The 25,171-nt window shown below is 49.6% G+C and overlaps 1 protein-coding gene across 3 annotated transcripts in view; it reads right to left on the minus strand.

Moving 5' to 3' along the window:
* The window catches only part of CCDC69 (coiled-coil domain containing 69), a 35,504-nt gene extending 13,510 nt beyond the window's left edge, over window positions 1–21,994 (minus strand). Inside the window, exons 1-5 of one of the 3 annotated variants that reach the window (XM_081825648.1) lie at window positions 21,278–21,692; window positions 19,500–20,595; window positions 6,179–6,248; window positions 3,575–3,681; window positions 2,978–3,065 (exon numbers count right to left, since the gene is read on the minus strand). In XM_081825648.1, coding sequence (XP_081681774.1) covers window positions 2,978–3,065; window positions 3,575–3,681; window positions 6,179–6,248; window positions 19,500–19,589 — 355 coding nt within the window. In that variant the 5' untranslated portion in view covers window positions 19,590–20,595; window positions 21,278–21,692. Of the gene's footprint in view, window positions 1–2,977; window positions 3,066–3,574; window positions 3,682–6,178; window positions 6,249–19,499; window positions 21,212–21,277; window positions 21,693–21,808 lie in introns of those variants that run through there. The other 2 variants (XM_081825650.1, XM_081825649.1) reach the window with 2 other exon arrangements.
* Window positions 21,995–25,171: the final 3,177 nt, after the last annotated feature.

Raw genomic sequence — 25,171 nt, forward strand, 5'->3', positions numbered from 1 at the left:
AAGATAGATTTTAGAGATATGGAAAGTGACCTGAGATTCAAGGTAGCTTCTAGAGATGGAGAAACTTAGCTGAGGTTGAGTGACAGGCCCAACACTGCACAGCACAGTAGAATTAAAACAGCTCTTCAGGCTTCAAATCCATTCCAAAACATTTTGTGCTAATGTTGCAATATGTTTCAAGAATCTTAAAATTGTTCAGGCCTCTGTTCTAGTTATTCCATTTCTGGGAATCTAAGGACATATCGTGAAATGTGGGCACATCTTTATGCAAAAGACGTTTAGTGCGGTGTTATTTACAGCAGTTAAAATCTGGAAGTCTAGACTCACAGGATATAAGGAAAACCATGTATGCAACGGTCTAACTTTATCAACATTTACAAGCAGCATAATTATTTGGAAACATGTTGGAAACAATGTTAAATGAAAAGAACAGTATCTAAAATTTCTAACTGGGGGCACCTGGGTGGCTCAGTGAATTGATCATCTGACTCTTGGTTTCAGCTCAGGGCATGATCTCAGGGTCTTGAGATCGAGCCCTGTGTCAGGCTCCGCATGGAGTCTCCTTGAGATTCTTTCCCCCTCCTACTCCCTCCCCCTGCTCCTCTCCCTGCTCGTGCTCTCTCTCTCTCTCTCTCAAATCTATCTATCTTAAAAAAAAATCCTACCTGTATTTTTAAAAGATAGTTCTCGGGAAAGATCAGGCAAATACCAATGCTTAACGGAAACACCGGTATAACATTTTCTAGGTCTGCTTCAGTAACATTAAAAATGTACATAACCTTCTCCAAAGAAGATACACAAATGGCCAAAAAGCACATGAAAAGATGCTCAGCACAATTAGGCATTAGGGAAATGCAAATCAAAAAAAACCATGAGATACCACTCCACACCTCACTAGGATGGCAACGATAGCAACAATAACAACAGCAATGGAAAATAGCAAGTGTTGGCGCGGATGTGGTGCAATTGGAGCCCTTGGGCGTCGCTTCTCGGGATGCAGAATGGTGCAGCTGCGGGGGCAGACCGTTTGGCCGTCTCTCATAAAGTTGAGCACAGATTTCCCGTATGACCCCGCAATTCTACTGCTGGGTGTACACCCAGGGGAACCGAAAGTGCTCGTTCTAGTGGCACTATTCACATCGCCAAAGGGTGGAGGCAGCCCAGGTGTTCATCAACTAATGAATGGATAACAAAATGTGGTGCGTCCATGCCAACGATAATGGAATATGGCTCTGCCATAAAAAGGGATGGAGTAGCTTTTAAAATGGGAGAGAAAAAAAGAAATAGTGCAAATGTACAGTGCAGCATAGATGTGCCCTGCAAACCTCATGCTGGGTGAAGAAGCCGGACATGGGGGTCACAGATGCCATGATGCCATTTAGTGAGTGCCTAGAATGGACAAAACCATGGCCAGCGAGTGGATTGGTGGCTGCCAGGGGCTAGGAGGTTGGGGAGGGGCAGGGAGTGACTGCTTGGTGGGGATGGGGCTTACTCTCAGGGTGATGAGTGTGTGCTGGAATGGGATGGGGTGATGGATGCAGGGCACTCTGAATGTACGAAATGTCACGAATGGTAATGGTCTTATGTGTGTTTTACCAAAATAAAAAAATATATATATAAACTTTGTCACACCAACTCTACTAGTTTCTAAAGATAAAATCATGAATGTGGCCAAGATTTTACAAAACAGGGTTCACTGTGTAAGTATCATTGCTATTATAAACAATGGCAAAAGTCTGAAATTACCTAAAAGCCTAACCAACCGGGGCTCAGTTAAATGAACAAGGGCTGACAGTGGAATGCTGAGTAATTACTAAAACTTATGTTACAGAAGTTTAATGACAAGATGTTAATAGAATTCAAAGTGAGAACAATTTATCTCCTCCCCCCAAAGTCTGTGTGTGTATGTGTATAGATGAATATCCCAGGTAGACACACACACACACATACACACAGAATGAAAGGGATCTCTAGGGGCCCCTGGGTGGCTCCGTTGGTTAAGCGTCTGCCTTCGGCTCAGGTCATGATCCCAGGGTCCTGGGATCGAGCCCCGCATCGGGCTCCCTGCTCAGTGGGAAGCCTGCTTCTCCCTCTCCCACTCCCTCTGCTTGTGTTCCCTCTCTGGCTATTTCTCTCTCTCTATGTCAAATAAATAAAATCTTAAAAAAAAAAAAAAAAGAAAGGGATCTATGTCAAAGGGGTAACAGTGACTAGTTCGGGGTGGAATTACACACAATTTTAATTTTCTCAATAAGAAAATAATAAGTACTAATAATTGTTTGCTAAGTATCTTGTGAAATATTAGGCACCGTTCTAAATTTTATCTACCCATCCATCTATCTGTACATTAAATCATTTAATTCTCACAAAGACCCTATGAACAAAGCTAACCCAATTCTTCAAGGTTACACAGCCAGTAAGAGGAAGAGGTGAAGCTGGGATCCAAACCCCAGGACTGTGGCTGCAGAGCCTGAGGTCCTAACCACGACGCTCTAAGATCATTTTGTTTAACCCATAGGTTCTAAATTTTTATGATGGTCATATCACATATAAAAGGAAAAAAGGTTATTTGAAAAAAATAACCTAACCATAAATTTTAAGAGCTGTCATTGTTGTAGGGAAGGAATATGGATATTTAAAAATTATCCTATTTGTCTAGAGTTTTCAAATTTCCTTTAAGGAATGTGACTTGCTTTTAAAATGGAAAGGGAAAAAAAAACCTCTCAATTAAGGTTAGCCAAAGCATGGTGTCAGTTTTAAAGTCATGTCCAAAAGGACAAGTCCCAAGGACCCTGAAGACTCCAGCCCTGAAGCAGCCAACTATTTGTGGACCAGAGGCAGGGGGAGGGGCCAGTGACAGGAGGGAGGGGCCAGAGGCAGGAGGTGGGGGCCAGTGGGAGACCCCCGTGAACTCAGGAGGTGGGGACAAAAGAAGGAGCCTTCCACACCCTTGCTAGGGAAGCATCTCCATCCTTACCTTGCAGGGTCTCCTCATGCTCTCCCTCCAGGACTCTTCGCTGTTCATCCAGTTTCTCTCGAAGCTCTAGCTCCCTCTCCTTCTCCACCTGGGGGCGGGAGGTGGCCAGCAGCATGAGACTGAGCTTCAGCGCAGCCTTGCTTATTCACACACCAACCCCTGGAGCTTTGTAGAGGTTGGTGATCAGAGTTCCACCCCATTGTCTGTGGGACTGGAACGACCTGAGCTCAGCGGGCACAAGACCTCCAAGACCCAGCAGGTGTGGCTGACCCTGCCTTCTTTAGATCTTAGAAGGGGGCTCCCAGAGAATTGTCTAGGAGAAAGGGATGTAGGAGTCTTCTAATCCTGACACCCGCTCCAGGAAGGAAGTCTTTCTACTGTGTTAGTGTTTCCTGATCTTTCACTGCATACAATGAATATAATGAATTATATGCAAGCAATTACAACTATTTATTCAAAAGATAAAGGACTTCCTTCTTGGTAAAGGAGTAAGAGATACTTAGAACACCTAAATCCAAAGGTGATCCTCATTCTGGCATTGAGCAAGGTTAGCTATGCAGGAGGAAGAGAGAAGGGCCGGGTGTCACCTGGACTTACCTGTTGTGCCCATTTCTTCCTGTCCTCTTTGTGTTGCTGGAGAATTCTGGTTATCTCCTTCTGGCACTGCTCAGCCTCCTCAGATGCACGGAGCTGGACAGCTGTGGCTACATGCGAGGAAGCAAAAAATTCACACAGAGCAGAAGTGAGGCCAGGGCCTGGCGGAGACGCTGTGGGAGACCAGGGCTAAGGGGTGAGAACTCCAGTCTCCACCACAAGAATGGTTTCAGTTGGGAGAGCAACTTCCAGCAGCAGTCACTCACATCTCTCCGGCTTTGGAGACCCTCCTTAGTGCGGAAGCCAGGGGTCTCATTCTGCCCCCTACGGTCTACAGCAGAGCTGGTAACTCACAGGATGGACTCAGCCCATAATGGTGTTACTTGCTCTAACTGATATCTAAAGTAAAAAAAAAAGGGGGGGGTGCCTGGGTGGCTCAGTCGTTAAGCGTCTGCCTTCGGCTCAGGTCATAATCCCGGGGCCCTGGGATCGAGCCCCGCATCGGGCTCCCTGCTTGGTGGGCAGCCTGCTTCTCCCTCTCCCACTCCCGCTGCTTGTGTTCCCGCTCTCGCTGTGTCTCTGTCTGTCAAATAAATAAATAAAATCTTAAAAAAATAATAAGGTAAAAAGAATTTGCTGAGATTTAATAGTTGCTGGGCAACTTTTACTTCATATACAGATTTCCAACTTTTCTTCAAGAAGCCAAAGAACTGGTAGCGTATACCTTCGTGCCAGCCAGGAGCTGAAGCTGAGGCACAGCTGTCTCCCGCTTCGTCTAGGACGTGGCTCTGCCATCGGCCACAGTCACCTGCTCTACCTGCTGGGGCCTGTGAGGGGCTGGGTGTGTGACCCCTGACCTTTAGCATCGCCCCCCCCCCCCAGCTGGAGGCAGAGGGGCTGCTGTGAGTGGGAAGGAGATGCAAACAGGAAGTCTAGCCCTTGCTTAGGGAGACTCCACAACAGGCCCTGCCAATGCCCCTGTGAGTCCAACAGGCTCTGGGTGTGCCCTAAGGCACGACCCGCCCTCTCTGTGCTCAGTTACCCAATGTGGGAAATCGGGATAATAATACCTAGCTCACAGGGCTGTGGAGATGATTAAATCAGGAAACGATGGCAACAGAAATAATACCAGTAAGGTTAAGAGTGCTGAGAGCTTACTGTGCCCAGGAGCATGCCAGCCCTGTCCCAGGTGCCTCACAGGGAATACGCAGTCCTCACAACAACCCACTGTGGTGGGTACTATGTTTAACCCCATTTCACAGATGAGGAAACTGAGGGACAGAGAAGATACGCAACTGGCCCGGGATCACACAGCTCACAGTCGGGGGAGGGGCCGTGAACCTGCACAGTCTGATCCCACGGCAAGCCCTCCTATCACCTTACTCTGCCTGCTGATGCACACAAAGCAGGAAGTGTCGTGCCAGGCATTTAGAGATAGCTCAACAAATGTGCCTTATTGTTGACTGAATGCTCTCTAGAGTCATCGTTGCTCCTGACAAGCATTAGAGGGGTTGGCATTACTGGTCCAGTTGGCATTATTACTGATGTTAGTATTATTATTACAGAGTGCCATAGACAGGGTTGGCAAAGGGCATGAGGAGAAAGGTGAGGAGTGGGGCTGCTAGCCAGGAAGCCGGCCCTGGGCTGCCTGTCAGGACGGGGGTTGGGGGGAGCGAGTCAGTGCCCTGGGTCCTGGGGAACCACAGGGGTCAAGTTCAGAGAACCCCAGACTCTCACAAACCATTTGGCTCAGGGTCCCAAATGTTGGTCCACAAGACCAGTACCCGGACTGGCACCTGCCAGGGAGAAGCTTATAACAAAGACAGATCATCACCACCAGGACAGAGTCTTCAGCCCCACTCCCAGAGACTCTTGTCGAGTTGGTATGCGGTGGGGCCCAGAATGTGTATCTTTGAAGTTCCCCCAGGTAATTCTTGTGCACAGGCAGATTACAGAGCCTCTGAATTCTGATCCAATTGCTTATCTGGTACTTAAACTTTGTCTACAATGGCCCTGCCAGTCTCCAGTCTGTAACTGAACACTTTCCGAGATGGAGCGCTCATTTCATTACTAGGTAGCTCTGGTGGTTTTAAACCAACAATCACACAAAAAATCCTTTGAGATTGAACTGAATTCTGCCTGCCTGTTTCTGCCACCTTGAGGCCCTTGTACGGACCTCTGGGTCACACTGAACAAGGCTTATCTTTCTTCTCTATGAGGGTACTTCAGACACTTGGAGAGAACTGTTGTTTTATTGCAACATCTTCTTTCCAGGTAGAACAACCTCTGCTTCTTTAACTGCTCCTTACAGGACTGGGTTTCCAGATTTCTCACCAGCCTGCTCTGTCTCTACTGTACTCCCTCCAATTTTTCTGGATTCTCCTGAAAATGTACTTTCCAGAAATAAACTCAACCCTCCAGGTGTGGCATCAGTAGCCAGGAACAGGCAAGTACAGGTCAGGAGTATCACCTCCCTGATTTTAGACATGATACTGCTATTAATGTAACCTACTTAAGGTCTCATGAGATAATAAAATATCAGGTTTGTTGATAAAGTAGCAAACCTCATGGATGGTGGGGAAGGCATTTATAGGGCTGGCTACTCACCTGTGTCCCCATTGAGGGGACCTAGTTCCTGTGGCTCTGGTCTGGGGGGCTGATCTGGTTTTTGGCGCCTCTGGAAGAAATGAGACAACATTGAGGTGAAGGTAGAGGGTAGGAGGTCGATGTGAGGATGGATGCTGTAGCCGGATCCTTCCAAAGGCAAGACAGGACTGACGTCCAGCTATACCAGACCTTGCCTTGGATCCAGTTACTTAGGCCCCCTCCCTCACTAGCCAAAGGCAGCCCTCCCTCTGTGGGGAAGGGGTTCCCAGAGCAGGATTTCTCATCATTGCCACGGAAACCCTCAGTGGGGAGTTTGATACTGGTTGACCTCTCCTTAGATTTTTGTGGTTTGTGCCACCAACCATGAGGCCCTCCCTGCCCACCTCTTCCTTCTTCCAGCTCTTGGCCAGACCTTTTGCTATTACCCTCACCCCAGTTATAGCTGAAACTTCCCAACCTCTAGTTCAGAGACAATTACCCTTTCCTCTCAGGACCTATGGTTACCACAACTTCCTTCCAAGGAAGTTGATCCTTCCCTGTATTCAGGGCAAAGCATCAGAAGTCCAAGCCATGGGGGCACCTGGGTGGCTCAGTTGGTTAGGTGTCTGCCTTCGGCTCAGGTCATGATCCCAGGGTCCTGGGATCAAGCCCCGCATTGGGCTCCCTGCTCAGCGGAGAGCCTGCTTCTCCCTCTCCCTCTGCTCCCCTGCCCTGGCTCTCTTGCTCACTCTCTAGCTCAAGTAAATAAATAAAATATTAAAAAAAAAAAAGAAGTCCAAGCCATGGGGGGAGGGGGTGCCTGGGTGGCTCAGTTGGTTAAGCGTCTGACTCTTGGTTTAGGCTCAGGTCATGATCTCAGGGTCCTGGAATTGAGCCCCGTGTTGGGCTCCATGCTCAGTGCAGAGTCTGCTTGTCTCTCTCCCTCCTCTCTGCTTTTCTCCCTCCCTCTCAAATAAATTCTTTAAAAGAAGAAGAAGAAGGAGAAGGAGAAGGAGAAGAAGAAGAAGTCGTTGTCATCCAAGCCATGGTTTTATCATGCTTATTCTTTGTTAGGGGGGTGTTTCGCCAACTATAAGGAGGCAGTGGTACTTACGTCGACAGACGGGGTAAGACACCATACTCAGGATGTACTGGGCACTGTCATGTCTACACTACCTCAGCTAATCTTCAGAATGATCCTGGGAGATATTAATATCCCCAAGTTACAGAATAGGAGGCTGAGGCTGAGTGAGGCAGATTATTCACTAATCAAGTTAGATTAGTGCATACCTGGCAGAGTCAAGGACTTGAGCCATATTTGGCCAGTATTGGTTGAATCTGATCAAAGGAGGCAAGAGATGCCAAAGGGCTGAATCCTGAAGCAGTGTCAGTGGCTCCCAGATTTTCAAGTTTCGTAAATAATATTTTTTAATAGGAGAGTTGACATGGGTTGACAAGCAAGGATGCTGAAAAACATTATCTGCAGACTAACACTATCATTTCATAAAATAGAGGATATTATAATCTTCCAAAATATAGTAAGGAAAGCTCAAGACACTTCTTCCAGGAAAGGGGAACTGACATCCTTACTCAATGTTATACACACACTTACACCTTTAATTTTCTCATTTCACCCCAGCTAGGTGGAAAGTCAGCCAAGGCCTGGCACTAGCCACTGGACCAGAATCTGGGGTAGAAAAAATAAATTAAGCCATCCTGTAACTTTTTAAGATGTTCTTGGATGTCTTTTTTTTTTTTTAATAACATCACTTTTTTTTTCTTTTTAAAGATTTTATTCATTTATTTGAGCAGAGGGAAGAGGCAGAGGGAGAAGCGACTCCCCGCCAAGCAGGGAGCCCTATTTGGGACTTGATCCTAGAACTCCAGGACCATGAGTGAGCCAAAGGCAGACACTCAACCAACTGAGCCATCCAGGCACCCCAAGATGTTCTTGGATGTTAACTAGACGTATTGTGGTGATCATTTCACAATACATGCAAATATCTAATCATTGTTGTAGACCTGAAACTAATATAATGTTTATATGTCAACTATCCCTTTAAAAAAAAAGATGCTCTTAAAAAAATGAGAAAAAAAATCTAGATCGCATTTTAAGAAACCTTAAAAGGGGCGTCTGGGTGGCTCAGTCAGTTAAGCACCCGACTCTTGATTTCAGCTCAGGTCACGATCTCAGGGTTATGAGATAAGAGTCCCATGTTGGGCTCTGCGTTCTCAGGGGTCCACGCTGGGTGTGGAGCCTGCTTAAGATGCTCTCTCTCCCTCTGCCCTTCCTCCCTCTCTCCCTCTCTAAAAAAAAAGAAAAAAGAGAGAGACACTTAAAAAAATAAGTCAGCCTGTGGAAAGGCTATGAAAATGTTCAGTTAACTGTACTTTTTACTATAGTCACAGATTTTTAAAAGTACATTATTGCATAAAATTATTAACAATTTCCTGAACTCAAGAATGATTGAAATGCTGCTGGAAAGCATACTTCTGGCTGGGGAAGGAACGTAAGTCAAGGGAAGGCTTCTACAACCTTCTGCTCCTGCCCCCCAGTGCCCGGCACAGAGCCCAGTGCAGCGTGAGCCCCTGGCAAATGGAACAAGACATGGCGCCTCCCCCCGGCCCTCAGTGGCTGGGCATGCCTGACAACTGAGTTCTCCTTCCACCCTGGGAAGACTCGGCTCTCCCCGCCCAGGGCAGAGGGGATGCCTGACCCAGGCACATGTCAGGGAAGCTGTCCAAGCCAAGAATCTGGGGAAGTGACAGGAGCCAGAGTCTCTACCCTGGGCTGTCAGAAGGACGGAGATCAGTGGTTGTCTCATCCCCGTCGCCACCACTGGTTATGCTAATCCGGGGATGCTTTTGTGGGACTGAGAATTCCTGGATTCCAGTCCCGGCTCTCCTACAAAGCTGGACAAATCTCTCCCCTCCTCTGGGCTCCTGTTCCCTCCTTTGCCGAGTAGAGTCAAGAAGGGCTTAGTGGACCCCCGTGGTCTTCCAGCTCTGAGCCTCTGACCTCAGCTCCTCTCAGTAGCACTGACAGGCAGGGTTATTACAGCGAGGAAACCCAGGGAGGTAAGACACGGTGACACTGCGCCTTGATGGCAGACTCAACATTAGAACCAGGTCTCAGCACATTAGAGACTGGAGCAGTGGGGTTAAGAACGTCGGGATTCTAGGGGTGCCCGGGTGGCTCAGTCGGTTAAGCGTCCAGCTCTTGGTTTCGGCTCAGGTCATGATCTCGGGGTTGTGGGATTGAGCCCCACGTCAGGCTCTGGGCTCAGCACGGAGACTGCTTCTCTCCCTCTGCCCCTCCCCCCCAACTCTAGCTCTAAAATCAATCAATAAATAAAAACTTAAAAAAGAAAAAAAAAGAACTCTGGGATTCTAGAATCACCCATACCAGGATTCAAATCCTAAATCTAACACTGTGTGAATGCATGGCCTCTCCAAGCCTTGGTTTCCTCATGAGATTGTTTTAAGGATTAGATGGGATAATGCACCTATAATGTCTGGCATATTCTGAGAGCTCAAACATTGCCTGAGTTTCTTACTTTCTGTTTGAAAAGCAGGGCAAGAACAAAGGCCCTACAGTGCTTTGGTAGATCTCCCTCAGACTGGCCTGAAGTAAGATCATAAAGCTCATGAAAAACTGTCTTCTGCTAAACAACCACCACAGAAAGGTGAAAAACTTTCCTCCACTAACAGCTTCCAGACCACAGGCAGGATGGGACCCTGCGCTTGAGTCCCCAGATCCTGACAAAACCACTCCCAGGACTACGGCTTCCCATGACATTCAAAACTTAGCACAGGGCGCCTGGGTGGCTCAGTTGGTTAAGTGTCTGCCTTTGGCTCGGTCATGGTCCCAGGGTCCTGAGATTGAGCCCCGAATCGGGCTCCTTGCTCCGCAGGGAGTCTGCTTCTCCCTCTCCCTGCCACTCGCCCTGCTTGTGCTCTCTCTCTGTCAAATAAATAAATAAATAAACTGAGGAAAAAAAAGACTTATCACTGTCCTCAGGCGAGGATCCTCCTCTTCCTCTCTGTTTCCTTAATAAATATTTGTAAACATCTTCCTCCAATTACAGTAGTAGTAATAATAGATCTATTTATTCATAATTGGAACATTACATATACTTCCTTATGTTTTATTTTTTCAAATACATTATGAGCTCTTACTACATGGCATTAAATATTCTGTAGATATGTTAATTTTAATGACTCAAATATTACATCCTTGTGAATGAATTCAATCATTAAATAATCTGCGTGAATACTTCAGTTATTTCCATTTCTTAATTTCCAAATTATGCTTTCACTGATCACTTACTGATTTATATGTATTTTTACACATCTGAAACTACTGATTCTGCCCTCCAGAAAGGTTCTACCAATGAACACACCCACTGTTGGCGCACGAGAAGGCCAGTTTCACGGCAACCTTGCCAACACGGAATAGTATCACTTTTAAAAAAACAATTGGCAAATTTGCTGGGCCCAAACCAAACAAGCCTATTGTACTCCTGGCCCCAGTAGGCGCATCCCTGTGTTCGAGACCGTCCCAAGGCACTCATCCCAGCATGACGCACCCTCCACAGTTCCTCAGGCTTCCAGGCTGAGCTCACGTCCCGTTTCTCCTCTGTCCCTCCCCAGCGCTGAGTTAGTCCCTGGCAGCTCTGTGCCCGGGTGCCTGTTCGGACACCCATGTGAGGACCTACCTGGTTACCTGTGCTTTTCCAGCTAGGCCAAGGGGCTCCCTGACGACAGGGACCATGTTTGAAACCCGCTTTGAATTTGTCCCAGCATCTGTTATGATGCCCAGAACACTATTTCTAGGAGTGTGGTCTCTGGGTCTCCTGTATTATTAGAAGCACCTGGAATGCTTGCTTAACACAGCCCCCGGGGCCCAGTTCTAGACCCACAGAATCCGAGGGTGGTAGATGTGCCGGGAAGCCCCAATCTGCCGATCTATGCAGGCAGCTCTGTTGCTCACAAGAGCCTGAGGACACATAGCCCAGAGCTGAGTAGGAATTGATAAGCAACTACGACATGGAAAATCCCCAGGTTGGGGCTCAGGCAGCTCCCTCCTCAGAGGCTACGGAGCAGAGTTCACCCCGCAGTGGGAGAGGACAGGAGTTGGGAGGGGGACATAAGAATTTCCCCTTCCAAAAGCAGAGTGGGGAGGCCCAGGGCTGGGGTGGGGCATCCGGATTGAGCTCTGGAAGAGGGGGAGCGGGGTCAGTGGGGTTTCCTGAGTCAACAGAAACTGGGAGAAGAGAGCGAGGGGGGTAGCTGACAGCACAGGACGTAGGGAGAACCCAGGACTGGGGGAGACACCCGGAGACCCGGATTCCAGCTTTCCTATGAGACTTGAGGCGAGTCCCTTGTCCGCGCTGGACCTGTTTCTTTATCTGCCACGCGTCAGGGTTGGAACAGGGGTTCCGTTCAGTTCTTCTGATTCCAGGACAGCCCTTCCACTACGGAGGCCGGAAACAGGGCCCTTGTATCTTGGTAACACACACAGTTCTGGGGCCCAGCTCCTTGTTGTCAAGCAGACCAGAGCCCGCTTTGGGTTCAACCTGGAGCAAACCTGGTCTGCAGCAGGATGCGGCTGCCAAATACAGGCGCGGAGTCCGGGTAACGTGGGAGGACAGAGGCCAGAGCTGTGGAGGAATCAGATGAGCTCACGTCGGGTCCAGTGAGACCCCCAGAATATGCTTGCATTTTCAAGGGTAAATTGACAAACTGGAAGGCATCCAAAGGGAGCTGACAACATATGGAAGGAGGCCCCAAACCAAATTATAGGAGGTACTGCTAACAACAGTTGGTCAGCCTCGAGAACAGGCAAGAAAACCTGGCCACTGCCTTCAGATCTCTGCGGGACTGTCATGACGCAGAAGCTGTGTGGTCCACAGCCTTGGAGGGCAGGCTTGTGGCTAAGGGCTAGAAGTTTCAGTTCAACATGAAGAAGAATTTCAGAACTGTCCCAGACAGAGATAAGCTGCCTGACTAGAGGTGGGGGTTTGGTGGTGGTAGTGAGATCTCCATCACTGGTAGCAGGCAAGAAGAGGCAAACTTCATTCTGCAGGTTGGACGGAGTGATCACAGAGGACCTTCAACTCCAACAGTCTATAATTCTATAAAGTATCCTTGATGTGGAGCAAGTAAAGCCCTCTGGTAAGCCTAAAGTGCAGGTGGAGAGTGAAAGCCACCAGCATGAACACGGCCTCGGAGGGCTCTGTTGAGTATTCTCCAGGTTGTAGTACTTTGGGGTGAATTTCCATAGTCCTGTACTGAAGCCTTTGGGGCAGAATCCTCAACTTCCCTCAAATTGTGAGCTGCACCAGGCAAGGGTGAATAAAGCAGAAGCAGCTCACATGGAAGCTGCTCGGTTATTCCTTATGTTGGTGCCCTTGTTAGGATGGAAGCCAAGAGCAGCCCTGAGGATGGCTCAGCCTTTCCTGACCACACTTGGTCTCACCTCGCCGGAAGAACCATCGCTCCACGCTTTCCATGGGCCTTCGGGCTTTGTGTATTGCTGATTGAGCGGTATCATCTATGTCATTATTCCTGCTTCGCTTAGAGAATTCAGTAATCAAAGGACCCTCAGGAGTTCCCTAGCTCCTTTCCTGTCCCCTGGCTTCCCCTGGCCACAGAGTTCTATCACTCCCATTCTGGCTGAGGGATGCTTCCTGGGATCCAGCAGGCAGGGCTGGAAGGGCCCCTGGAGACAGTTTATTCCAATCCCCACCTCCTATTTCTAGATGGAGAAACTGAAGCCCAGAAGTGGGATGGACAATACTTGTCAGAGGCCACAAAGCAGGGGAGCAAGTGCCCTCACGAGAATCCAGATCCAAGGTGGAGCCTGGAGGCCCTTCCATTTCCTTTCCTTTATGCATACACCAGATTGATCCCAGTAGCTGAAGTTTAGGGGACAGACGATTCTGGGCCTCACGGGACTCAGGTCACAGCCCTCTGCAGTATCAGAGTTGCCTTTCCGGCATCTGGACTCAGCGTGGGTGGGGCCCCGCACCAGTAGTTTCAGAATCTTAACAACCACAGGCAGAGCCTATTGGCTGAGGGTAGAGGCAGGAAGGAGGTGGGGGTGGAGGCCCAAAGGGCCCCCTCCAGAAGGCAGAGGAAAGGCAGGGCCTAAATATTCAGGGCTGTTGAGAAATATTAGCGTTCACACCCAAATCACAGAGGCTCCGATGGAAGATCCCCATGAACACAGGTCTCAGCTTCCCTATCTCTAAGATGGACGGACAGAAGTATTTTGGCAAAGTAATGCCTGAATCTGATTTCATTTTCACATGCCAGGGACACTGAAGATTTAGTTCATCTCGTTCACACTACAGAGTGTGGCGTCAGCATCGCCCACTGCCTGCCCGGGATGGATGAGCGTGGCTATGAGATCAGGGTGGCCTAACGGTGGGAGGGCCAGCCTGCACCACTCGGCTGCGCTGGGGCACCGCCCCTTCTCAGAACGCCTGTGATGCCCCCAGCGCACCCCACTCAGGGGCGGATGTGGTCTCTGGCGCTTCTATCTGATCGACTGAGGAATGAGATCTTAGAGGAGGACAGAACCACTTCCCTCTTCAGCGCCTCCTGAGCCGGGCCATGGCAGACTGTTGGGGGGCCCTGGAGCACCGGGCCCAGCCTCGTGCACAGATGGAGAGGCTGAGGCCTAGAGAAAGGCTTTCCGATATGCAATATTCCTTGTCCTTCTCCCCAGAGCCCACGTTTTCCTGTCCCCCACCAGCTTCCCAGGATGTCTGCCAGTTCTAGGCTCTTCCGAGGGCTTGGAGCTGGCAAAAGCACTCAGCACCACCTCTGGCATTCGGGTCAGCCTGGGACCCTGAAGGAGTGGGACAGGAAATGATAGCAGCAGCCGGGGCAGAGGAAGAGGCATGCTGAGGGCACAGATAAAATGCCAGACATCCATCAGTCTCCCCAACGCAATGGCAAACTCCCACGTGGGGGTCTGGAGTCGAAATCCCAGCTTGCCACTTGCTGTGTGACCTTGGGAAAGCACCCAGCCCTCTGGGCTTCTGTTTTCTCTTCTCTATGGCATGGAGTTGGGCAATGGGATACATCAGAGTCTTTCTAGTGTTGACATGCTTCGGATGTAGAAGAAGGGGCAGGGTGAGGTCATCCTGCCCCCACCATCCTGTATCAATCCTGTTACACTCGTGTGCTCGGGGCGGAGCAGGGCAGGCGATCTACACATGGCTGTCAACCCCTGCATGAAGAGAGCTTCTCCAGAGGACAAGAAAAGAGGCGCCCTTGCTCAGGAGGACCCGGGTAGGTGTCCTGAGCCCTTCACACCACCCTCTGTTCTCGAGCAGCCCCTATGGGGAGGACATGCCCGGAGCAGAGGGTGACAGGGAGTCAGTGGCTACCCGCCCCCCCAGGTTGTAGGCAGCATGCCCCACCACCCCGCAATTGCCCTGCTAGCAGAGAGACACCCACTCGCGAGGACAGCAGCACCTCGCCAGGGTGCTCAGGGCATAGTTGCTTGTACGAGGGAAACGCTGGAAACCAGCCTCATGTCTGTGGTGGGGACTGGCTCGATACACTAAGGTACATAACGCCACGGAAGGTCACTCATAAGTCTAAACAATGAAGTACATTTTACATACAGAGTTGGGAAGGCATTTGGTAGAATACCAGCATGCAAAATAAACTATTTTCCTTGGTACATCAATGCACACAAAAGAACAGAGATAAGTAGCTAGAATAGCGCCGACTGATGGCACTTGTCATTTCTAGAGAAAGGACTAAGATTCTTGTAGCCGAGGAGGGGGAGCTTTAGCGTTACCCGTATTCTTAGAATTTTTTAAACAGTGATGTAGTCAAGTTTTCTTCGCGTGCAAAGACATTAACAAGAAGAAGAAATACCTCTCTTGAAACCTACAAGCAGCCAAGGCAGTCATTTTACAGATGGGGACGTCCAGGCCCAGGGAGAAAACCTCCTGGCTCAGACCCCCAGCAAGTTAGGGGAAGAGGCAGGAGTCAGACCACGGTTGACTCCCAGGGCGGTGCTTTCTTCCACGGATGCTGTGGCTGGTGGCTGAAAGCCTCTGGGCCTTGTCCAAGCACCTCATTGCTTGCCACTCTCCCTACTCTTCTGGGGAGCCAAGGGTCCAAATGGGAGGCTTTGGGTTTTGGCTGCCCACCTTGATCGATGGTGGAGGGTGAGAGCGGGGGTCATTAACCTGAAGATATAGAAGTTTCCCAGGGCTGCTCTAAATTACCACAGAGTTGGAACCCTAAGACAAATTTATTCTCTCACAGTTCTGGAGGCTAGAAGTCCAAAATCAAGGTGTCGGGAGAGTTGGTTCCTTCTGGAGGTTCTGGGAGAATCTGTTCGATCCCTCTCTCCTAGCTTCTGGTGGGTGCCACAATCCTTGGTGTTTCTTGGCTTGTGTTTCTGCAGCCCTCCGATCTCTGCTTCTGCTATCCCATAGCCTTCTCTCTGTCCAAATTTTCCTGTTCTTATGAGGACAACAGTCATTGGAATAAGGCCCACCCTAATCCAGTAGGACCTCACCTTAACTGGATTCCATCTCCAAAAAACCTATTTCAAATAAGGTCACATTCATAGGTTCTGGGTGTACCTGAGTTTTGGAGGGGTGCTCACTGTTCACCCCGGTACAGATAACTTTCCTAATCTAATGTCAGGGCTACATCCTTAAGGAATGGGCAGCGGGTAGGGTTGTATGGAGCTGTGGAGAAATGGCAAGGAGGTCTACGAGGTTCCTCGTATACTTGGTGAAAGAAGAACTCCACCACTGGGGGAGAGGGAGAAGTGGAATTAGGTCAGGTTGTACATCACTTACCTGGGGGAAAGCACGGACGTGGGATGGATGTTTTATGTATTGTAAGGTGTTTGGCCTAGATGTTCTGGAAGATTCAGGTTTGAAAATAAAGTGACAAGATAAATGATTTTTAGGGATTAAAATTCACCTGGCAAGAGAAACAGGATGACCTGTCTTCAGGTAATGGACAGATTTAGATCTACACATGCTAAAGATGGATGGATTTTTTTTTTTCTCTTGCTCCTACTCTCTGCCCACGGCAGGCTCACAGGAGTTCCTCCTCCCCCACCTACGGGTCCTGCTCTCCCTGGTCATCCAGCAGGGCTCACAGGGCTCTGAGGGTGGAGGACACTGAGGGGACAAAGGCGGGAACCCAAGTGCCCCCAAGATGTCAGAGCCAGAACTCGGGCCAACCATCAGGCTCTCCCTTTTACTGGGGGGGGGTGTCCCTACATTTTCCAGGTTTCTTTTTTGAACATGAATGTTCATGAATGTTATACTAAGACCCTTTAGAACTCCCTTTCCAGGCAGATTTCAGGCTGTTGCTTACTAGCTGATCTGTGACCACTGAGAGGTCAGGTGGCAGTGCCCCCCCCCCCCAGGACCGTCACCATCTTGACTTACATAGCAGCCTGCTTCTGGGCAACTAATTTGAAGTTTTATCTTTTCTGCCCTCTTTACAATAAAAAAAAGACATGAAGCATGGGCCCCAAACTCAATACCGAATTGAGGCAAAGATGGAAGTCTTTAGGTGGCTGGGGACATATCCTGCCCTTGGGGGACCTACATTAGCCACCTGGGAATTCGACTACAAAGGAAAAGAACAGAATTAAAACCACATACATGTGCAGAAAACGTGTTGCCAAAGATTGCGTCTCTAAGGCGAGGATTATCAGAAGGTTTTCTAACTTCTTAGGTCACTGGGTACAGATGTCCTTTTATAAAATAGAAATCTGGCTTTCGACCTCCCAAGATTTTCAGAGTGCATGCATATGGAATCCTATATTGGCTTTAGCTATGGTGATTTTATGGGCTGGGCAAAAACCACCAGCTCAGAGGCTCCATACACACCAATGTCTCCATGATGCTTGGGGCAGAGGGCTCAGGGCCCAGGAAAGTCCTCTCAGGTTCCTTAACCATCCCACCCTTGGCAAACCAAGCTAAAAGGTCAGATTTGCCTTGTTCCTATTGACGAGGTGTCAGGAGCCCGGACTTTCCTATATACCACTCACCCCAACACAACTGTCCAGCCCCACCCCACCAACCTTCAAAACCCAGCCAGGAGGCCAGCTCTCTCAGGAGAGGCCTTCCCTCAGCCCCTCCTCTCCCCTCTGAGCTCAGAGCCACCCCTCCCTCACCCATTAGGATGAACATGCGAGGATGCTCATGAAGAATGAGGGTAGGAGTGGGGAATGCAAACAAACAAGTGTCCAAACTGGTTACATAAGCCACAGAATATTAGGTGGCCATTAAAAATCATGTTTCCATGGACTATGTAACAGGAATGCCTCCAGCAAAATATTAACTAGAATATAACCACTTTAAAATATAGTCCCAGTCGTGTAAAAATAGTCACTCTCATGTATATTATATATATAGGAAAAATAGAAGGACAGTGAAATGTGCACAGAGACTATGTCTTAATGGTGATTTTTAAACTTTTTTATATTTTTCCAAGTTCTGAAATTTTGCCTCAAACATTATAATAATCAAAATTAGATTTCTTAAGCGGAATCCTAAATATTTACTAGTCCTAGGCTCACATCCCCTCTTCTAGTCTTGCCACAATGTCACCTGACCTCTGTTTGAACTCCTCCGGAGATGGGGAACTTGCTACCTCTCTTCCTCACGAGAAGTAGAATCTGGCTTCCTTTAGCTTCCCCTCACTGGCCACAATTCTGCCTTCTGGAACAACAGAGAACAAGGCTGCTCCCCACGTCCCCTTGGCAACACTTCAGAGGTTCAAAGGCAACAGCCAGGCTCCAGGCTTCATGTCCCCAACCCCAACAGCCTTCCGAGGACATTAATGTCCCCCTGTCTCCCACATCCCTGGTACAATCCAGGCAGTGATGTCCATGAGGTATAATTATGTCTCCCTGGCATTACCCACATCACCTCTTATCAAAGGCATGCCACTCGCCAGTCAGTGTCTCAGGGGCTCTGCTGCATGCCTTCTTTCAACTAATCCTTAGAACAACCCTATGACCCAGGAGCGAATCTCACACCCATCTCACAGATGAGGAAACCGAAGCATGGAGAAGCCAAGCCCTTTCCACAGCTACTTAACGGAGTGCGATGGAGCCAGGACTGAAGCAGGACCTAGCACCCCGCCCGCTGTGCCCAGTGAGGAAATGAACGCATGAGCCCAGCTCTAAAGCCCACACGCTCGGCGTCCATGGTTTGTTTCAGGATTCTGTATGCCTACGCCGGGCTCTTCCGGGTCATTCACTTCTGCATCCGTCCCCCTCTCTCACCGGGCCTGCTACCTGGAAGTGCTCATGAAGGGCTCCTGAAAGCCGGACCCACTGAGAACCCGTTGCCCGAGGCCCAGCTGTGGGAGCAGCACTGAGTGGGTTCTCTGACTCTCTGCTCGGCGCTGTGGTGCCATGGCCAGAGCCAAAGTCCTGGGGGCTGGGGAGTTCGGACCTCATACCAGGCACACACACAGGGGGTTGGCCATGAGGCACTAGGTGTCCCTCCCCACCCCTGACAGGGGCCTCTGGACTCCCCTGTCACTCCTACAGGCAAGTCCCTGGCAAATTTGTTTCCTTGGCCCCTCCCCTCTCTGTCCATCCTCCTCCCAAGTCCTCCCGGGGACATGACCACAGCATCCATGGTCTCAGTCAAGATGGGTTTAGGAAGGACCAGACAGTGCAGATGGCTGCTGAGCACCCACCTGCCAGGGATCCCCACTCAAGCATCCATCAGGATTTCAACTCATCCCAATAAGGCAGTGACTTAGCCTCAGGTTGGGTCTCCTGGCTAAGGCCACCAGGCACAGGAGACTACAGAACTCAGCAAACGCTCTAATCCTTGAACTTGGAAGGATGGAGAGGTCCTAGCAGTCAAGCCTCTGTCCCTAAGCCAGGGTAGTCCCCGCTAAAAGCTCCGGGTTCATTCCTTGCTGCCTGCCACCTCCACTTTCCACAGTGAGCCCCGTCATCCTGCACATTCTCTGGCTCAGCCTCAGCTCAGGCTCTTTTCTCTGCCTCGACTGTAACTCCTACCAAACCGTCAACGTTCAGTCAAGGCATCCCCACACCCCATCTTCCCCCATCCAAGGAGTCTTCCTGTCTCTCTTGAGGCTGGGTGAGATACTGCTGCTGCTCCCCGGGCTAACCCCTAGCCTGGCTGTTGGGCCCCCATTTGTTCACTCAAACAGTTCCACAGCACCTGCTCTGTAGGAGGCTATGAGCACCAGATGGGGGGTGCAGAAAACCAGGCTCAGGTGAACAACTTTGTCATCAACTGGCTCTATGACTTTGAACACATCACTCCTCCCTGAACCTCCGTGTCCTCACCTGTGGAGTGGCAAAGATTTGGCAGCTCAGCCTAGCTTCCAGGGCTTTTGTAAGGCCCTCGGGATGTGAAAGCTCTCTGTAAACTGCCATTCAGGGTGAGTCATTGTTGCCATGACCTAACCCTTCTCTGGCGTGAGCTCATTTTTGTACATCCCATCCTTACAGCCCTGTGTCCCCTGGGGGACTGACAGCTGGTGGGATGGCCTTGGGAGCTCAGGCCTTCCAGGGTTTGGCATCTGGATGAGAAACTGGGCAGGAGCACAGCCTGGAGAGATGGAAACAGGCGTGAACTTTAAATGAACTGGTTTATGGATCCTGCCACACGGGGGCAGGGGCCTGGCATTTCTGGGGCAGGAAGACATGCCGGACTGCCCTGAGGCAACGGAATGAAGGCTTTAATGCCAAAGGGCTTTGGAATCAATAAGAAGCCACTGGAAGCTCAGAGACAAAGAGCACCGGACTAGGGAGCCGGATACTGGGGTTCCACTCTAAGTTACTCTGTGACCTCAGTCAAGCCCCTTCCCTTCTCCAGGCCTTAACCCTCTGCTCTGCGCATCAGCCCAGGTGGTACCCAGGGCCCTTTCCCACTGGGGTCGTCTGTGCGGGCTTTACTTGCCCTTCACAGCTTGTGTGGAGGGGGTATCGTCCAGTTCAGGCTGTGCCAAGGACAGACAGGGACAGCTGGTCAAGGCTCTTGGAAGGGCAAAGAGGCAGGGGAACCCATGCTCACTGTGGAAGGGTCAGGCCTGGAACAGGGCCCCTCTTTCGGTCTCCTTCCGCCCCTGCCTAGCTGGAATTCACTCTTGGCCCACTTTGCAGATGGAGACGTTAACACAGGTACAGAGAACACAGACTCTCAGACCCTTAGAAGTCATCCTGCTCATCTCCCTCCCTCTCCATGTAGAGGGAGAAACTGAGGCCCCGAGAATGGTACGGGCTTGCTTGAGGTCATGTATCATGTTCATGGCAGAGCCAGGACTGATGTCCACCTATCGCTGGCTCCACTCTGGGTCTCAAGCCTGGCTCAGCTTTCTCTGCCCACCATCCCCATCAGCCAGCCCTCGGCTTCCACGGCTGCAGGCAAGCCTCAGTTTCCCTGTTGGAGTAAGGGAAGACAGGAGGGTTTCCCGGTCAGAGCTTGGTGAGGTTTCTTGAACTAGGAATAAAGGAGGAGTAAGAGGCATTGTACTTAGGGTGAAAACTCCTCTCCCTGAACTAGCACAGGGCAGGGAAAGCTTGCCTTGGCCCCAGTAAATCAGGAGGGGGAGAGAGAGAGAGAGAGAGAGAGATTGATTGATTGATTGATTGGAGTTTTATGAAAAATAACGACATTTGGTTGCAGTGTGGGGCCTCTCAGGGTCTCCGGAGGACTGCTCATCAAGTTTATGGGACCACCTCCTCCCACCTGGCTGAAAAGCAGGGAGTAGTAGGAAGAAGGTTTAGAACTTGAGGGTCCTTCTTTCCCCCTCTGCGCCTCGGTCGCCCCCCCGAAGGAAGTTGTCCTCTGGCTCCAGGCTCTGACCTTCTGTGCTGGTCAGAACCCAAGGGGCACCTGGTCCCACTGTCAGAAACCCGAGTAGAGTCTCCTGGGCCCTAACCCAGCTCCGAGGCCCCTCGGGGGAGGGACAGGAAGGAAAGGAAGGGCAGCAGCAGGCGGTAGATCTCCTCCCTCTTTGGCCCCTCCCAGCTACCCCCAGGACAGCCCACACGCACCGGCTTTGGGGCCTGAAGAGGCTCGAGACCCGCGCTTCTCAAACTTTAAAGCCTGTTGTCATTACCTGGACATCTCGCTAAAAGGCAGGTTCTATTTTAGCAGGTCCGGGGCACTGCCTGAGATTCTGCATTTCAAACAGGTCCCGGGTGGTGCCGCTGCTGTAAATCCGTGGACCACTCTGCGAGTAGCGGCCTCAGAGATTGTGTGCCTCAGAACGGTGGGAAAAGCGGAAGGCCCAGAGAGGTCAAGTCATTTGTCCGTGGCCACACAGCGAGCAGCCCCGGACGGAAGGAAAAGGGCACCTGCCATAGCGCTAGACGTTTCCCCGCTCGGGCCGCCGGAATTAGCCGCGCTTCCCGGGCCCAGGGGCCGTGTCGGTAAACTCGGCTGCCCCGCGCGGCTCAGCCCGGGGCCGGGGCTAAGAGCGCCGCCCGGCCGAGCTTTCCCCGCCTCCCTCCGCGCCGGCCTCTCGCCGTCCTCCGCCCGGCTCCCCGGGACGACTGGAGGGGGCCGGCGGCGCCGAGAGTCCCTGCGGCGGAGCGGTTCCGCACCCTCCTCCCCTCCCGAGGCAAACTTCGCCGCCCGAGCCCTTTACCTTTTTGGGGGCTTTGCAGCAGCTCAGCCTGCTGTGTCCGCAGCCCATCCTCCTCCGGGGACTCCCGGACGCCGCCTCCCAACTCCGGGGAACCCCCCGGAGGACCCAGCCGTCGCGGCCCCGCTGATCGCCGCGCGCCCGCCGGCCGGGGCTGCCGGCGAGACCCTGAAACTGAACCTGGAAGCGCAGACTTGAGCCGGAGCTGGGGCGGCCGCGCGCCGTAAATACCCGAAGAGCAGGGCCTCCGCGAAGCCCGCGGGGTTCGCGGTGCCGCCGCCCGAGGCAGGTGACCAGAATCTCGGTAAATGATAACAACCTTGGGCCAGGGCAGAAGAGATCCCTGGGAGCAACGGATGCTTTTCTGGGCCCTTGGCGGAGAAAAGGCCAGGAAAAAAATTAAAACAATTACTTAGAAAATACAACAGCTACCATTTCTTGAGAGCTGTTTCTGTGTCGGCTACATTGTACATATTACTTTATTTTTTTCCATCTCCTTGCAACAAAGGTATTATTCCTTCCACATTACAGGTTAGGAAAATGAGGCTCAGAGACGTGACTTGCCTTAAGCTCATGTTGCTAGTGAGTACCAGAGCCCAAATAAATTCCAGTTCTAACTCCTGAACCTAAGCTTTGAACCACTTCCCTACAAATACATAATGATACTTAATTGTAATGCCTCTTCACTTCTGGGTCAATAGTTCTTCCCAGCTCACAAGCATCTGTAACACTCTGTCCATCTTGGATAGATGTTACCCATTACAACACCTTGTGAAGCAGACCAGCAGATGCAGTGGGAGTAAGCGACAGAACAGGTCACTACCTGGGGAAGAGGCCTTTTATTTACCCTCACTCTGTTACTATCTGAGGTTTCTGAGGGTGGCAATGCAGCAAAACCACACCTAGCTTTGAAAATCAGTGTGCATGTGTATCTGTGTGTCTATTAGCAAATGATACCAGGCCAGAGACACTTGGGAAGGTATGCAAATGTGAAAGGGACTTACAGTCATGAGTGAGGAAAGAGTATGAGACGACAAAGGAACTTCCCACTCCACAGAGTATAAAACCAATTGTAGTAGGTTCTAAGGAAGGAAACTAAGGACACAGATGATATGAGGTTCTTGGAAGGAAGAATAATATAGGACAGTGGTTCACAAAGTGTGGTCCCCAAATCAGCAGGATCCGCACTACCAGATAGCTTTGTTAGAAATACAAATTATCAGGCCCCACCCAGACCTACAGATCCTAGACTCTGGGGATGGGGCTCATAGTTTCACAAGGCTGGCAGGTGATTCTGACCCCTGCTAAAGTTTGAGAACCACTGCTGTAGGATGTGCTAAACAGATAATGAGGAAAAGTGTCTCCTTAAATTTACAATGTTTATTGAAACAGTGCTCAGGATTTAAAAACAAATAAATAAACCAACAAACAGGCAAAACCCAAAACAACCTAATATCCAAGAAAAAGGAGGTTGGTTAAATAAATTAGCATATATCTATAAAAACAAAGTCATGTAACCAGTAAAAATACTCATGAGGGTGAATTTTTTTTAATTAAAAGAAGTAACAAATCCATTATTATTTTTAAAAAGTGTTAATAGTGATTACCTCTCTATAGGTGAGATTTTAGATATTTTAAACAACGAGTATATACTTATGACTATTGTTATAAGAAATCATTATTGTGAGAAGAAAGTTTTTAAACAAATATGTTTCTAAATCCGTTTGTGAGACTGAGACTAGTTTTTCACCATCAAGTGAATACATGGATTAAAAATATATGAAATCCCAAAGAAAGGGACAATGTGAATTAATTAGGTAGAAAAGAAAAGAAAAAAAAAGACAAAATGGCCAAAAATGTGTGGGGAGATCATAACCAGGAGTGCCCTGTTTGATCCTCAACCAGTTGCTTCCCCTTTTGGAGAGTTTCCCATCTGAACACTGAAGAGTTGCACTTTCCAAAACGGATCTGAAATTTTAATGCCAATAATTGAAGTCAATGGCTTGGGCTGGTGGGTAGGAACTAGGAAGGCAAATTCTATTCCTGGAGCTTCTGTTCTTAAGAGCTCTTGCCTCCAGCTTCTTTGAGCTTCCTGGGAGACCCGGGCTCAGATTTCCCACTTCCATACCACTGGCTTTTTGGTCATATGCTTTAAAGCTCCTGACTAAGAAAAAACTCTAAAGAGTTCTCTTGATTTAGTAACTTGAGTTTGAATAATGAAATTTTCGGTGGTTGATGTGCCAGTCAGGTTAGGTTAGGTTTTGCTGAGGTAATGAAACATAAAAATGCAGTGACTTATCATGAGTGAAGCTAAGTTTTGCTCCCACTGCATGTCCAGAATGGGGAGGCAGGGGACTCTGCTGCACACAGACATTCTACACCATCCTGTGATGCAGGCGTCTCAACACTAGGCCTTCAAGTTTTGCCAGCACATGAGAAGAGCGTATACAGAGAATGAGGCATAGGGTCTTAAATGTGTCCACTCAGAAGTGACACACATTAAGTCTGCTCACATTTTATTGGCCAAAGCAAGTCACATGGTCATGCTCAACTTCAGGGGGATGGGAAAGGACAATGTGTACCCAGAAGGAGAGGAGAACCAGAAATACTGGTGAACAGCAGAAATGTCAACCATCAATGCGCCCATTTCTTGGGCAAGTAGGGTGACTGACTCATCCTGGTGTGTTCAGGATTTCTGCACTTTTAGCTCTGAAAGTCCCATGTCTCCTCAGTCTGAGGTCCACTGGGATGATTGGTCACCCTTTGGGCAAGGCATGGTGAAAGTACAAGGGAAGGAGACTGAATTAGTTATAATCTGCTTTTTTTTCTTACATTAGAGTTATATATAGAACAAGAGGGGGAACAATATAAAACAGGTTATAAAGCTAATGTTAAGTTGTGGAAAGTATTAGTATTAAAGGAAGATAAGAGACCATGGTGGATAGGGGTTAGGGAAGGAGGACTTCCTGGAGGAATACCAATGCCAAAGGATGTTCATGCTGAAAGGAATCCTACCATCTCAGGTTGGTGTCTGTTGCTTGCAACTAAGACAAATTTGTTTAATAATTTCCCTTCTAGGTGTTTGTGCAGTCTCTGTTTTTGTACTTCTAGTGATGGGGAGATCACTACCCATCTTCCCATATCTAGGGGGAGAGGAGAAGCAGAGAGGAGCCATTACAAGGGGAGGAAGAGCATGAGTCCAGTCAGGGTAGAGGGTGAAGGTTGGGGAGCTGGGGGATGAGGAATTAGAGTTGGTGGCTAGGTTGTGTGTAGGGGGACAAAAGTCAGGGCCAGGGTGGGCTCTTTTGGGAAAGATTGGAAAGAACACTATGGGGATTATCCTGAACTTTGTTCATAAGAGAAGTA

Source organism: Leptonychotes weddellii, chromosome 7 (assembly GCF_054177405.1).
Source record: "Leptonychotes weddellii isolate Sample4059 chromosome 7, ASM5417740v2, whole genome shotgun sequence".
Classification (NCBI taxonomy): Eukaryota; Metazoa; Chordata; class Mammalia; order Carnivora; family Phocidae; genus Leptonychotes; species Leptonychotes weddellii.